The sequence below is a fragment of the Eublepharis macularius genome, chromosome 9, assembly GCF_028583425.1.
Source record: "Eublepharis macularius isolate TG4126 chromosome 9, MPM_Emac_v1.0, whole genome shotgun sequence".
NCBI lineage: Eukaryota > Metazoa > Chordata > Lepidosauria > Squamata > Eublepharidae > Eublepharis > Eublepharis macularius.
Window position 1 is genome coordinate 21,877,395 of NC_072798.1, and position 16,674 is coordinate 21,894,068.

At 45.0% G+C, this 16,674-nt stretch overlaps 1 protein-coding gene across 2 annotated transcripts in view; it reads right to left on the bottom strand.

The window, feature by feature from the left end:
• Positions 1-16,674, bottom strand: part of ERC1 (ELKS/RAB6-interacting/CAST family member 1) — a 261,544-nt gene that overhangs the window by 210,183 nt on the left and 34,687 nt on the right. For both annotated transcript variants that reach the window (XM_054988425.1, XM_054988424.1), the window contains exon 3: positions 11,087-11,503. In XM_054988425.1, coding sequence (XP_054844400.1) covers positions 11,087-11,503 — 417 coding nt within the window. The remainder of the gene's footprint in view (positions 1-11,086; positions 11,504-16,674) is intronic.

The following is a 16,674-nucleotide window of genomic DNA, read 5'->3' on the forward strand; positions in this document are numbered from 1 at the left end:
CACTAGAGTGGCAAGTTCATCAGAACAGTAAGTAATGGGGATGGGAACTAGTGCTTCTATTTCCTTGGTTCCAGGTATCAGATTCCTACCTGGAATAACTAAAGTTAGGGTTTTATTGTTTTAGAGAACAAAGTTTGTACCTTGAAAGGTATCCATACATATTGATTTACTTCATTTATACCCCCGCCTATCTCCCCGATTGGAACTCAAAGAGGCTTACATTGTTCTCCTCTCCATTTATCCTTACAACAACCTGTGAGGTAGGTTAGGTTGAGTGCGTATGACTGGCCCAAGGTCACCCAGCAAGCTTCCATGGCAGAGTGGGGATTCAAACCTGGGGCTTCCAGATCCTAGTTTGACACTCAAACCACTGCACCACATTGGTTCTGTATGGAAGTGTTATTAAGGTTCTTAGAATCTGAGAATAACCAGGGCTTTATATAAGCCAAGGCTTTTCCCTAGTCTTCAGTGCATGGGTTCCATCCTAGCATTCAGCAACACACACAAGCACAGAGTATATGGTGAGTGAACGGCCATCATCTGAGTTATCACAGCCTACTCACAGATATTTGGGAAGACAGGGTTAACATACCTGTAACTTATGTTCATCGAGTTCTTCTGTGCCGACACACATGGGTACTGCGCACGCGCAGGCCAGCCGCCGGAAGATTTTTTATCGCTTTCCCAGCTCCGAAGGGGCCGTTTGCCGCGCGCCTCAGCGACCGTTTCCCGCCCAAACGGTCACATGCTCCTCCAGCGGCCAACGGCCCCTTCCCTCAGTTCTCCCTTGCCGCCGCTCATCCAATACACAGAGCCATAACCCCGTTAAAGACTAGAGCCACAGCCCAGCCATAGTACAGCAATCTGCGTTGGAGTTCACAGCGGGGTAGGAGGGAGGGTTGTGTGTCGGCACAGAAGAACTCGATGAACATAAGTTACAGGTATGTTAACCCTGTCTTCATCTTCGTTCTTCTGTGCCTCCACACATGGGAGAGTACCAAGCTTCACACAATAAGGAAGGTGGGGTGAAATCCAACTCAATTTTATTATACAACAAGAAGGAAAACAAGACAACATATATACACATACACATATGTGGCAAAAGAAAACATACCAACCCCACAACATCCAGCAAGTATAAATACATATTTATATATAATATACACCATATACAGCGCCTCCACCTCCCCATTGGAGCATATTAACCAGCATACTCCTAGGGAAACAAGGAATGGAGGACGGCCCTAGCAACAGCTACATCCTCATTGGCATTTACATCCACAGCGTAATGCCGTACAAAGGTATCGGCGGACGACCAAGTTGCAGCCCTGCAAATATTAGCTAAAGGTATACCCCTGAGCAGTGCCGAAGATGCCGCCTGGGACCGTGTGGAGTGAGCCCTGACACCCAAAGGACAGTCCACCTTAGCCGTGACGTAGGCCTTCACAATGGCTGTCACAATCCAACGTGACACCGTCTGTGCAGACGCCCTGCGGCCCTTGTCCTTCGCCCCGAAACACACAAAAAGGTAGGGACTGTTCCGGAACACCCTTGTCCTCTCCAAATAAAAAGCCAAAGCCCTCCGCAGATCCAAGCTGTGGAGGGCCTTTTCCCCCTTAGTAGAAGCTTCAGGGAAAAATACAGGCAGAGAAATCTCTTGTGAAAGGTGGAAGGTTGACACCACCTTGGGCAGGAACGAAAGACACGGTCGCAAGACCACCTTATTCGCATGAAAGCGAAGGAACGGGGGGTCTGCCCTAAGAGCAGCCAGTTCGCTGACCCGTCTGGCAGAAGTGATCGCCACGAGGAACGCCACCTTGTAGGAGAGCAAGTCCAGAGGGCACGTAGCCAAAGGCTCAAAAGGGGGCAACATCAACCTAGCCAGGACCAGGGAGAGAGACCACTGGGGCACAGGGGGTGACACAGGCGGGTAAAGATTGAGCATCCCCTTCAAAAACTGGCGGGACTTCTGGTGAGAAAAAACCGTGCAGCCATCCACCCGATCATGGAACGCAGAGATGGCCGCAAGGTGCACCTTCAGAGATGCTACACTAAGGCCCTGGTCCTTCAGCTCGCAAAGATAATCCAAGACCATCCCCAAGGGGCTATCCAGAGGCGCCACCTTCCTAGAGGCGGCCCAAGCCTCAAACCTACTCCACTTCGCCTTGTAGGCACGCCATGTGGAGGGCTTCCTAGCGTTCAGTAGGACCTTCTCGACTGGCTCAGAGAAGCCTAGGGACGGGGCCGAATCCGCCAAGCGGTCAGGTGTAGTTTCCTGGGCTCGTGGTGGAAGAGCTCCCCGTGTAGGAGGAGATCCCTCCGGGGCGGAAGGGCCACGTAAGTTCGGCCGGACATCTCCAGCAGCTTCGGGAACCAGAGCTGCCGTGGCCAGAACGGAGCCACTAAGATGCAGTCCGTGTTGTCCCTCTCCACCTTGCACAGCACTCTGGGTATGAGAGGGAAGGGCGGAAACATGTAATGTAGTCCCCGGGCCCAAGTAAATTGGAAGGCATCCCCAATAGAAAGGGGGTCGCTTCCTGCCCGAGAACAAAAAACCTCGGCCTTGGTGTTCGCTGATGTCGCAAACACGTCTATGCTCGGGCGACCCCATTTCCGAAAGATCGGCCCAACGTACTTTGCGTTGAGCCCCCACTCGTGATTCAGCATGTGTACCCTGCTGAGAGTGTCCGCCTGCACATTGTCCGACCCAGCTACATGAATGGCGCGAAGCGTCACCCCATTCCTGATCGCCCATTCCCAAATGAGCGTGGCCTCCCTGCAGAGGATCATGGACACCGTGCTGCCCTGTTGGTTCAGGTAATACATAGCGGTAGTGTTGTCCGTCTGCACCAGCACCTGATGGTTCTGCAAGATTGCTGTGAACGACATAAGTGCAAAACGAACAGCCCTCAGTTCAAGCACATTAATATGGAGACCCTTTTCTCTCTCAGACCACACATCCTGAACACATAGCTCCCCACAGAAAGCCCCCCACCCCTGCAGAGAGGCGTCCGTGGTTACGGAGAACTCGGGATGATGGAAACCAAATGGGGTCCCTTTAAACAAATTAATATCTGACAACCACCAGTCAAGAGAGGATATAACGGCTCTGGGAACAGAGAATTTAGCAGTCGGAGGATGCTGTAAAGCATTGTATCTCCTCACAAACCAATTCTGAAGCGGGCGCATCCGCAGCCGCGCAAAAGGGACCACCGGGGTGGCAGCAGCCATATGCCCTAGCAAGCATTGAATCATGCGCACTGGCTGATAACGATTCCGTTTAAACAGGGTTACCAGTCTCTTCAAGGAACATGCCCGCTCCGGAGGCAATAAAGCCTTGGCCTCCAATGAGTCGAACACTGCCCCAATATAAGGCACAACACGGCTAGGTGTCAGCTTAGATTTTTCAAAATTAACCAGGAGGCCCAAGTGTTCGCAAGTGTCTAGCACCAATGCCACATCTTGCAGCAGCTTAACCTCCGAGTCCGCTGTTATAAGCCAATCATCGAGATAGGGGTAGATGGTACAGCCCCGCTCTCGAAGAAAGGAAACCACAGGAGCCACGCACTTAGTAAACACACGTGGGGCTGTGGAAAGGCCGAAGGGGAGAACCTTGTAACGGAATACCCGCTGCTTGTAAACGAAGCACAGAAATCTCCTGTGCTCCTCCAAGATCCCCACGTGGAAATACGCGTCCTTTAAATCCAGGACAGCGAACCAATCCCCCTTCTTCAACAGGGCAATTACAGCAGGCAGTGTGATCATCCTAAACTTGGTGACCCTTAGAAAGGCATTTAGGCCCCTAAGATCCAAAATGGGACGTAGACCCCCATCCTTCTTAGGGACCAGGAAGAACCGGGAAAAGAAACCCTTCTCAGACTCCACAAATGGCACCTCTTCCACAGCACCCTTAGCCAAGAGGGACCTAATTTCATCCTCCAGCTCAATCAAGGTATTATTCACCGCTCTCAGCGGTGAAGTACACATCGGCAGTTCAGTGAATTTCAGCCCGTACCCCTTATCAACAATCGTTAAGACCCATGAGTCAGATGTTATTGACTCCCATTCAGACAAAAAAGGACTGAGTCTGTCCGAAAAGTTCAGGGCTGCCGCAGGGCCGGGTCTTCAGAACTGCCTTCCAGCCCCTTGCGGATCTTTTTGCTGGGGTGGAGGTTGAGACGAGCGGGGCTTGAATGGCCTACGCCTCCTGCCCTGGTGTTGCGCTGGGGTATACTGGCGCTGCGAGGTAGGGTACTGCTGATAGTACGGACGGGGTTGATATCTGCTGCGGTACTGGTAGGGGTTATACCTCGACGAGTACCGAGGCTTGAACGTGGACCTGTCCGTCGGAGTGACCCCCAGGGAGCGTGCCGTCTGCCGGTCCTCCTTCTTCTTTTTAAGCGCCTCGTCGGTGGTGGTAGAGAAGAGGGAGTCACCCTCAAAGGGCAAACGTTCAATCTTGGCCTTCACCTCCTGCGGGAGGGCAGTCGACCGCAACCACGAGTGCCTCCTCAGAAGCACCGCTGACGCCATACCCCGAGCAGCCGTGTCAGCCGCATGACTCCCAGCATTCATCTGTTGTTTCGATAATCGTACTGCCTCCGTCTGCAGCAACGAAACCACCGCCTTCTTGTCAGCAGGGAGGTCAGTGACATAGTTCGCCAGCTTTTCCCATAAGTAGCAAATAGAAGAGGGAAAAAAACAATCCACAGGGAATACAATACTAGTCTACAAAATTACAAAAATGTATTCAGAGTGCAAAGGCTACAAAATTTCATCACTGTGTTCAAATAAATACTCATAACACGCATAAGAGATTTTCAAGTTTATGTTTTGGGCATGCAGGATTTGAATACATTGGAAGTTTCCTTTTCTGCTGTAAAGCATTCCACACGCTCCTGATGAAGGATTCCGATATCTGCCACAGATAGCCGGCCCCAGATTGAGCGTGGGTTGGAGTCTGCTTCACGGCTGGGCTTCACCATTCACTTGCCAAGGGGAGCCCTGGAAAGAATTGTTATAATTATTTCAAAAAGACTGTGGAAACTGTGGATGTCCACTGCAATGTGCCCTATATGATTATGTTAAAAGTATTGTATTGTTCATGTATGTGCCTGGAAATTGTATTAAGAGTATTTATTTGAACACAGTGATGAAATTTTGTAGCCTTTGCACTCTGAATACATTTTTGTAATTTTGTAGACTAGTATTGTATTCCCTGTGGATTGTTTTTTTCCCTCTTCTATTTGCTGTTTCATAAGGGAATAGCCATTTTGTTCTGCATTGTTTCCCATAAGTAGAGCTGATAGCCCGCCATAATCGTTTGATAGTTGGCTATCCGGAGGGCTAAAGCAGCGACTGAGTACTGACGTCTACCCAGCGCGTCCATCTTCTTTCCCTCCTTATCCGGTGGGACGGAGGAGGACCCCGACCTCTTGTGCTGAATCTCCTCGGCTATCAGGGATGACGGTGGAGGGTGCTTGATGAGAGACTGCCACGTCCCCTGTTTGATCTTATACATCTGTTCGATGCGTTTGGACGTGGCAGGCAGGTCAGATGGTGACTTCCAGACCTTGTCGATGATCTCCTCCAAGCCCTCCAACATAGGAAAACCTACTGTAGCCGGGTTCTCCCCATAGATTCTGCACAGCAACTTGTCCTTCGTCTTCGGGACCACGGAAGATACGTCAATCTCCAAGGCTTTGGACATGCGGGCCATTTGGTCTGCATAAATCCGCAGGTCCTCGAAGGGAGAGCTGGTGGTTGGGCCGACATTGTCATCCGGAGATGGCTCAGAGAACGACTCAGAGCGGTAGCCGGACCCCGCATCCTCGTCATCCTCATCAGACGCAAGAGCTGACACTTCGTCTCCTGGGAAGGGTGGGGGCAACCACTCACGACGGCTAGACGACGACGGCCCCGGATCCGATGACCTGAAGCCAGGTGGAGCCCCTTTCCACTGGCACCGATAGGCCTCTGGTAGACCTGTAGCCTGCTGGTGACGCGCAGCCACGGACCGCTCGGATCCGACTCGCTCGGATCCGACACTCCCCTCCGACCAATACCGCTGGCTACGGGCAGACTGTGCAGGCGAAGGATCCCTGGTCGTCTCTCGAATCCGACGACGCGGAGCCGGGCTCGATTCCGGTGTTGGCGAACGCCGCCCACTTGACAGGACCACATAGGCCCCCGGATCCGGCACCTCTTCCTCAAGGAGGGGACGGTCAGGGGAGTCTAGGTGAGGTGATGGCGTAGGTGGAGACACCAGGACCACCTCCTCTGCAGGCCGGCGCCGAGGGGACCGAGAGCGATGCTTGGTCTTCTTAGCCTTCTTCTTCGGAACCGATTCGGAGGAAGCTTTCGGAACCGATGTCCTCTTGGTCGACGCCTTCCGTGCAGCCTCCGGTCCCGGGACTGCCGCAGGCCCTTCGATCGACGCCGGGGCTGACCGTATCGGATCCGACTCGCCCGGTTCCGGTCTCGGAGTCGACCTCCCCGGTTCCGACCTCACCGACGCCGACTTGTGCGGGGACTTCGCAGACCTCGCCACCGAGCTTGCCCTCGACGCCGGCTTGTCCGCCGGGCGGGATGTAGCCACCGATTTTGAAGAGGTTACAGAGCCCGCTCGAGACCGGCTTCCGGCATGGGTGGGGGTTCGGCCAGCCTTCTCCGCGGCCCCGGGTTTCTCCGCCTCGGAGGGCCCAGGGGCGTCCAAGACCCGCTGCCACAGTGAAGCCTTGAGGCGGGCGGACCGCTCCTGCCTGGCTTTATGCGTAAAGCCCTGGCAGATCTTGCAAGTGGGGACTACATGTTCCTCCCCCAGGCAAAGCAGGCAAAGGCTATGCCCATCCGTTTGAGCCATTTTAGCACGGCACCGGGCACAGTGCTTAAACAGGGCCGTAGAAGCCATTCCGAGGGGCAAAAACACACGCGAAGTCAAAAACAGTCCGGGTCAAATACTTCACCAAGATCAGTCCGTCCAAATCAGTAAGCAGAAGAGAAGTCAAATCCAGATCCAAGTCAGTCACGAGAAAGCAATCCAAAGGCACAAAGAAGCACGGAGCTACAAGCGAACGTTCTCCTCAAGCGGCGGCAAGAAGAGAACTGAGGGAAGGGGCCGTTGGCCGCTGGAGGAGCATGTGACCGTTTGGGCGGGAAACGGTCGCTGAGGCGCGCGGCAAACGGCCCCTTCGGAGCTGGGAAAGCGATAAAAAATCTTCCGGCGGCTGGCCTGCGCGTGCGCAGTACCCATGTGTGGAGGCACAGAAGAACGAAGATGAACTAAGACTAAGAGTCAGGTATAAGGCTCAGTTTCTCAACCAAGCAATCAACACTCAGAACAAGCATGGACTTTCTCTTATTGCACACAAGTGCACACAGGATCTCAACTTTTTGCTTAATTCACTTGGGAGAGAGAGCAGCTTTATAAAAACCATTTCCTTGGATTCATTATACCCAAGCATCACCAGATAAGGTTTATAATTATCAGAGCAAACTCAGCTCTCAGAGACCTCCACTGAGTTCTATGAGGAAAGTGACTATGACTAGCAATACCATTGCAGATGGGATAAATCCTACTCTCATGAAAAAGTGGGGGGTACTGGGGGAGGGCAGAGCATAGATGAAGCTTCCATCAAACCAGTATCCCTAAACATATCTCTCTACTTTCTCCAGTATGTGAATGGCTACTGTTATCAGACTGATAACAGCTTCAATCAGAACAATCAGACATGGGAGGGTCACAGTTCTGAAGGAACAGCTGTAGAGTACAGAAACTGATTCACCAGCAGGTGTTTCTGCACCCACAAGAATTACAGATGAAGGTTCTATGGCTTCTTACATCCAAAGAATTTGATTCTGAAATCCGTGCCCCGATACCTCTGTATCTATCCCAAAGCACTTCATACCCCAGCAGGTAGACTCGAGGATGCAGAATCTGCACATATTAATTTACTTTATTGCAAAGCAACTTAGATAATTCTTTCCTCCATTTTATCCTCACAGGTTAGGCTAAGAGTATACAACTGGCCTGAGGTCAGTCAGTAAATTTCCATGGCAGAACGAGGAATTCAAATATGGGTCTCCTAGGTCCTAGGCTGACATTAACCACTATACAATGCTACCATGTATTACTCAAATTTATATTGAGTTGGAAAGATTATGTGAAGAGATCTTTCCTCTGGAATTCCTCGTCAGATTTTTTTTTTTGTAATTAAAATATTACTACATGCATCAATCCTGGTACATACATAGCCTTCTTTAAAAGAAAAAAAATACAGAATCTTAAGGATTTGGAAAATGGGGATATGGAGAAAAATAGGGTACAGACAACTAAGTGAGAGATCTGCATCTATCTGCACCACAGGTGTGAGTGGAAATGAGATGCCTCTTTACTTACATTAACACATTGAGAGACTTCATACAGTAGAGGGAAGAGTATGAGATTGCAAAGCTAGCATCAGGGGAGCATGGCAGTTTCTGCTGTGTTTCTTTTTCCTTTTGCTAAACTTGCAGGGTTCTTTTCCCTCTCCCCTCCTCTCATTCCTGACACATTTAAAACTGCATTTCTGACTTTCACATGTGCACTGCTCCCACATCAGGTGAAAGAGAATCAAAGTGGCATGTGTGAAATCAGTTTTTAGTATACCTTAAATAGGTCATTTCCAATTCTCAGTGTAAGCACTGATACTAATCAACAACACCCTCTTTAAAGCATGCAGAGAACAGATGTTGGACACTCTCAACAACCTGGACTAGAAGAAAAGACCAAGGAATGTAAGGTGGAGTGGAAAATCCCAGCATAAGCATGTTAAGTCTGTTTATGCTCTTACTGTTCGGAATATAAGGATCATCAGAACATCGCAGTACTGTCAGAAATTAAAGATTTTAATATAAGTATCATCATATACCTCACAGAACACCCCAGTACTGTCAGAAATTGGAGATTTTAAGACCTTTGGCTGCTTTATTGGCATGACAGACGGGGGGCGGGGGAGGGGTGGACAAAAATGGCTTGTCAGCTCTGCAACAGTAACTTTTTACTTGCAGCAACAATCCCTCTGAACTTTGAACTCTTATTCTGAATAGAAACTTGTAAAAACTTTTAAAGAGATGTACACAGGAATTAAAACTAATCTTCCTTATCAGAAATCCTGAACACCTGCATCTGTCTGTGCCTCTATTAGCTGAATTCATAAGAATGCCAATAACATCACTTATCATAATTTTCTACCAATCCAGAAGCAGCAATGTTCAAAAGTTGCCTAAATTGTCCTTGAAAAGTGTTCAGAAGCTTTTGCAGGTACTCATCAACATCTACTGACAAATTCAGAGCCACAAGAATACATTAATTGGATACTGTGGCAAGCTACTTCTAGCTTAACATTTCAAAACGATGGTATTCTACACCTCTAAAACGGTTCTCTCCAGAGACAGAGAGGAGGAATAACAACATAGAATACTGTACTGGTTTTGTACAGCTGAACAGCAAATCTATAAAACATCATAACTAAAAAATATCCCTTACTCAACTCTCTTTAGCCAAGAACTAGTTGTCTGTTGTCTGCCTAACCTTTGGCTTCACTTGAATACATGAAATTTCCTTTGTCAATCTATTTTTTTGTAGGCAGTGTGATAGTTAATACTTGTTTGCAGGTTACTGTCCACAGGGTTATTCAGCTGCATTTTACCATAATTTTGTGAACTGTTTGTGAACTATTTTACCATACTTTTGTGAACTGTGTACACTAAATTGGCGATGGAGAATGCAACACTCCAAAAGGCAACAGTTATTTCAGAAAATGGCAGAAAGTGATTTCATCAAATACGCTTTCAAACAGCAAACTAACTGTTTCCATGGAAACTGAAGAGCAAGCACATATTACCACTGCCAAGATTTTCTCCAGTACTTCTAAATGCTGTTCATTTATGCTTTTCACAATACCACCACACACACAGATCAATGTACAGCAGTATCTTCTATTGATTCAAGCAACTGGTATCTTTATATATAAATAGTAAATACAGCTTGCCATGCTGCTTACAAAGTACTTCCCACTATTCTTCTTATCCCTTTCAAGAACTGTTAAAACCCATAAAGTTCCAGACATATGTGACTTATTTTCAGTCATGACCCTGTCCACTATAAATTCCTGCCCCCCAAACACAGGAGGGCTTCAAATTCGATACCCCAGTATTCTGTTCTTTATGTTCAGGTCACTATTTTGAGATAGACTTCATGTTCCAAGTTAAGGTAAAATACCTAATTTTCAGACTTCAGTAGTAGGATGCCTTCAATTACACATGTATTAGTTTCTGTCATAAAAGTACTTTGATGCAGCTGACAGAGATACCTAGATTTTCTATGCACTGTGATCAGAATGAGTTATTTACAGTAAGCAATTCTGTAGTGAAGCTATGCTTATTACTAGATGTAGACTTACTTTCTACAGCTCTACAAAGCATTCAGTATGTATTGTGTAACAACTTAAAGAAATAAACAAGGACCTCCTTATCATAGAAAAATCCATGTTAATTTGTTGGGGGAAAGATAAACAGGATTCTTGTGACATTAAAAATTAACATTTTATTCTAGGATACAGTTTGTAGGCTAGAGTTAATTTTTATACACAGAGGTGTGTGCAAGAATAAAATTTGACTTATCTTTAAGATGCCTCAGGACTGCTGTTTATGATTAGCCCTTTGCAGAGAATCTCAAAACAGACAAGGAAAATTAAGGTAAGATTGAACAAACTTAGTTTTGTGAATGATCTCTAATTTTATTTTCTCAGGTTACAATAACCATCAAATACACAGGAAGTCAGTTTTCTGCTTGATTCCAGATTACTACAATACATATTCTATTGCATTACTCATTGTATACCTCATCCTGTTGATTGTATTGACTTACTCTGTGTAATCTGCCATGAGTACCACTGAGAAAGGTGCGCAATAAATATATATTTTTTTAAAAATAAAATAAAATAGAAAGTGGAATCCAATATAGTTTTAACCTGCAGTTCCTATGTCAAAAGAGGAAAGTAAATACTGAAAGGGAGGAAGCTTTCATACAAGGACCACTATTCACCTCTCTTAGCAAGTTGTTCTCCTTTTCCTTCTGTTCCAGCAAGGTTTCCAGGTGGTGAACATGCATCTCTGCCTCAGCCAACCGTCTGGTCCGCTCATGATCCTCCTCTGTGGCTTTTGCAGACAGCCCTTTGCTCTGCAACATTTCCAATAACTTTTTGATAGACTCATCACGAGCATTTAAGGTTTGCTTCTGTGTTTCAATCCTCAGCTCCATTTCTTCCAAAGTTTTACGTAACAAAAAGAGTTCCTTGGCCTGCCGCTCATGCTCCGCATGAAGCCGCTGGAAGTTTTCCTCTGTAAGCTCTGTTACAAAAGGCTCATTAGGTCTACTGTTGCTATCTTGCTGGAATAGCTGATTCAGGTCCCTCTGGATCCTTAGCTCATCTTGGAGAGCCTGGATTGTCATCTGCATATGCTGGAAATAAAACCCAAATAAGTGAATTCACTAACATTTAAGGGGTGGTGGTACAAAGTTTTGGCAGAAAACCAAGAGGAATATACAACTTACCAAGGACCCCAACATTTTCCCATAGCAAACCACTCACCTCTCTCAAACATTAGAAAGTGAGACAGGTCCACCTCAACTGTTCTTTGTGTGTTCACACACTCCCCATACTAGTTAATATGCAGCACTTTTATGTTGCCAGGGAAAGCCTTTAATATGTTAAAAAATGTTGCTTCTGAAGTGGTCCCATTTCTCAGATTTAAGGATCTGCATTAGATATATGCTACTACAGAGATGTATGTAACCTCTTCTTAATCTTCTAGCACAGCCAGTCCCTACTGTGGCTTGACACATAGGCTTACACCTGCCACAGTTTACTATGGTGTTTACCTTCCAGCATCTGTTTCAATTGTTCAAACCACACACTCCACTCTATTGCAGTTTTCATCTTGGAAACTGTGCCCTTTAGCTACATACAGTCTTAACTTATTGCATGAGTTCGACATCTGTCTCTGATCTTGGGTTTTGGTCCACATTCAGGATTGTCTCACTGATTTAATTTTACATGCCAAGCTACCGGCTTGCATATTGTTTGGCTTCTTTTATTTGCCATTCATCTTACTCCCTCACATTGTCACTTGCCTGTTCATAGACTGTGCCTGCCTTTTTCTATTCCAGCTTCTACAATTATGGCTCAAGATTCTGTTGAATTACAATGTACAAAGCAGGAAGCCAAATCAAGCCCTATTTTAATGTTAACCAGCAGGTAGCATTATAAATTTTTAAAAGTCTTAACTTTCCATGTGGAAACATTAATAACCTCAGATCACGGCATCACAAAATAAATCTCACATTCAAACTACAAAGCTTAATTTTAAGCTCCCCCCATAAGAACCCTCCCCCCCCCCCGGCACACACACCATGAAGGAAATTGTAGCATTAACATTTTCCCAGCTAATTTGTGAAGGCATTAAGATACCTGTTCTTTGAACTTCCTAAAAATTAATTATAAGCCTAATATATTACAGGATACCTTGAACACAATTTGCACATCTCACATATAAATATCACTGGATGGAGAGGTACATAGAGCCATCTTCTGGTATCCCAGATGATTCTGCTATTCTTTCTATGTGCTATATTGTGGCACAACACACTACATTTAGTGGAAACTGAACCACTTCCAGTTGGGTATAACAGAAGCTGAAGGCACATGGCACTGATGAGCAATAGGACAGGTATATGGCACTGTTATTAGCACAGAATGTAATTACAGGTGAAGAAATGGTGACGAAAAAGAGATGGTGCTAGTTGCTATTAACACATCTTTCATTTAAAATGTTAGCATAAATCTGCACACTTGAATTGCTACTATTTATAAGAGACTGATGGATTATTAGTTTTAATGCCTAATCATGACAAATTTGTGGCAAATTGTGGTGGCTACTTAGAAATCAAGGAAATGGTATGAGATTAATTTGGTGAATGGCAAAATTAATTGTGGTTTCTTTCCCTAAAAACTTGTATGAAAAGTCTTCAGATTCCCATTTTCTGAATGCTAGAAATGATTTACAAAGCTTTAAAAATACCTTTAATGTGGTATTACTGCTTTAGATTTTATTATGACCACAATGGTTGGAATAATAAATGATATTGCAATACAGATACATTTGAGCATAGTAAGGACTGTAACTTCTCGAGTATGTGCATCAAAGTTGGGGTACAGTAACTGATGTGCAAAGGAAAGGATAAGGCCGGAGTTCAACCACCATGACTTTATAATGAACTAGGTCCACTGAACAAAGCTCAACTTTCTAAACAAAACAAAATGTTACAAAGTACCTCTAAAAATACAAAAAAAAGTTGCCAACCTTTTCAAGAAACAAAATCTACTGCACAGACACTGGAAGCAATGGTCTATTTGTCTAAAGGGATTCCCTGCTGGCATTCTGTTTCGGCCCATGCACAAAAACAAACGAAGGACTAATGTCAAATTTCTAACAGAGTTATGACAATGTGCAACTGAGCTGACTCCAGAGCACACTGCTTGTTCACTTTATGATTGCTCAGAGACACTGGGAATTTTATTTGTGTGGAAACGTGAGGGTTATTTTTATAGTGGTTTAGAAGCAAAGCTATGATTTTTAATAGGATTTAATGTAGCTGGCAATTCCCCAAACCAACTTGCATTTTAAAAAAAGACTTCTTATGCTAAATTATCTCAAAGGCAGCAGAAAAGCAAAGGGATTAAAATTCTACAGATAAATAGCTTGGAAGTAGTACATTTGGCAACTCTATTAGGCTATCTGAATAATGCCATTTGAAGGGTTCATGTGTGGGGTGCAGGTGCATGTGCAGGTTACATGCAAAAATGAACAACTTGAACATGTAGGAAATAGGACAACATGTTGCTTATTCTGCTACTGGTAATGATTAACTTTAAGATGCCTGACGTGGGATAAAGAACCTTTTAACTTGTGAGCAGGAAAGTATTCTATATCTATATTGCATTTCTATCCTAATCCTTCTTCCATGCATGCCACCTGGAACTCCTTAGCTCTCCCCTCAACATTTTATCCTCATAACAGTCCTTTGAGGTTAGTTAGTCAGAGTGCATCACAGTGAGCTGCGAAGCCACACAGCAAACTGGCCCTGGTTCCCTCAATTCTCATCCTAACCATTATACTGGATTGCCCCTGCTGGACATGTCTGAGCCCTCTTCAAGTTAAAGTTGGAATTCCAAAAGGGAACATCTCAGGAATGGCTAATCAACTATCCTTTCAGGCCTGGCTACAACTTTATCCAGCATGACACAATGCAATCATGAAACATAGAGGGCAGAGCTAGGTGATAAGTGGACAAAATAGTATATGCCACTGCAGTCCTGGCCAAGTCTGATGCCATGATCCATACACATTGTATTATTCTATTGTGTTGCAATCAATATTGCCCTCTAAAAACTCAAAATTTATTCAAACCAGGATGCTACAGGAAGCACTGCAGGATGGAGAAGAGATGCATATTTAGTTGTGTGTGTTAAGTTAGGCTGTTTCCCCACGGTCTATAAATAGCGCAAGCAGGGTGGATAAAAATCAATGATTTTTTTTAAAAAATAAAAAAATCAGATTTTTTAATTTAAATTGGATTTTTTTGATTTAAATTGGATTTTTTTAATTTAAATTGGATTTTTTTTTTACATAAAATGCTTTTTGAGGAAAATATATTACCATCCAAAGGTTATTCCATCATGAAATAAAGATTAGTTTTTAATTATGTAGAATAAGGCTGTATATGTTTAATGTTTTTGGTAAATAAATTCCATTAATCCATTCACAATGTCATGCTCTTCCAGAGGTTTTTGTAAGATTATTGGGCAGTTTCTCTGCCTACAAGATATTATCACAGATGCTTGGTTTTGCAGTTCTCAAAACTGAATTTGTGTCAGCTCAGCAGAGATCACATGCCTCTTCTTCACAGCAAAAATGTTATAACATGAACAGAGTTGAGAAAAAGACCTTAATCCTATTGTTCTACAAACCTATGAAGACAGAATCAACCCCTTCAGTGCTAAGTTTCAAGAAGTTCAGTGAATAGAAACAATATTTTTCTGATTGTCTGGAGTGGAATAGATCTGCACAAGAAAAAACTAAGTGTGAGGAGGGAGGGGCAAGCAGTACAAAATGAAAGTGAAACTTTTTGAGCACAATAAGTCTTTGAATCTTTTGTGTGTATGACCTGAGGTTTATCACATTTTTTCCTTGGAGGAAAAAACCTATAATGGCAGCAGGCCGTAAAAGAGACCCAGTTTGGGAATACTTTAATGAAGTTCCTTTACCTATCGGTAAGGCAGGCATCTACTTGCATATTAAAGTTATACCAGCAAGAATTAGTATTTATGTAGAAAACTATGATTTAAATCAAGCCTTACTGACTAGTGATTTAAATCGTGATTTAAATCGTGATTTAAATCAGTTTGATTTCAATCAAATCCACCCTGAGCGCAAGACTCACAGAAGGCTGCCGGCTTCCTAACATGATGTTTGACACAGTCCGTTTACAAAACGTCACAAACGTGATTTGTGGCGTTTTGTAAGCAGATGGTGTTAAAAATCATGAGGAAGCCAGCCTTCGGTAAGTCTTGTGCTATTTTTAGACCATGAGGAAACGGCCTTAGTTAGTCTTTTACACCTCACCTTTCTCCCCAACAGGGATCCAAAGCAACATACATTGTTCTCCTCCTCCAAAGCAGTTTAAAATCTTGTCATCCTCCTCCCAACAACGCTGTGCTAAGAGAGTGTGACTACAACAAGGTAACCCAAATGTCCATGGCAGAGTTGGGTTTTGAACCTGGGTCTCCTAGACGGTAATCTGACACTCTTAATTGCTATACTATTATATTATACCTTATTATATTATATAGAGAGCTGCATTATCATTTCACTTGCACATTTGAGATGTTCATGTGCTTTGAAGCCCTGCCACTCCCTTCTGCTGGAGATACTCCAATAAGGACAAGGGTGGAAAGAGAGGCAAAATGGTGATGGGAGAACAGAAAGCAGGTAGCATCCATATGCCATGTCTGGATCCAGCTAATAGCCCTCTCCCTCCAAAACAAGCTGGAACATGTCTAGAAGAGGGCAATGAAGATGGTGAGGAGGTCGGACCAGAACCAACGGGTTGAAATTAAATCAAAAGAGTTTTCAGCCAAACATTAAGAAGAACTTCCTGACAGTTAGAGCAGTCCCTCAGTGGAACAGGCTTCTTCAGGAGGTGATGGGCTCTCCTTCTTTGGAGGGTTTTAAGCAGAGGCTAGATGGCCATCTGACAGCAATGCCGATTCTGTGAACCTAGGCAGAACACGAGAGGGAGTGCAGGAAGGGTTACATCAGTGCTTAGTTTTTGTGGCCCCTTCTTACATGCCCAGAGTAAGGCCAATCACCACCTTAGGGCCAGGTAGCAATTTTCCCCAGGCCAGTTTGGCTAGGGATCCTGATAGTGTTTTGCCATATTCAAGGCATGAAGCAGAGGTCACTGGGGGTGTGGAGAGGGGAGGTAGTTGTGATTTTCTTGCATTGTGCAGGGGTTGGACTAGAAGACCCTAGAGGTACCTTTCAACCCTATGATTCTATGATTCCAGCTTC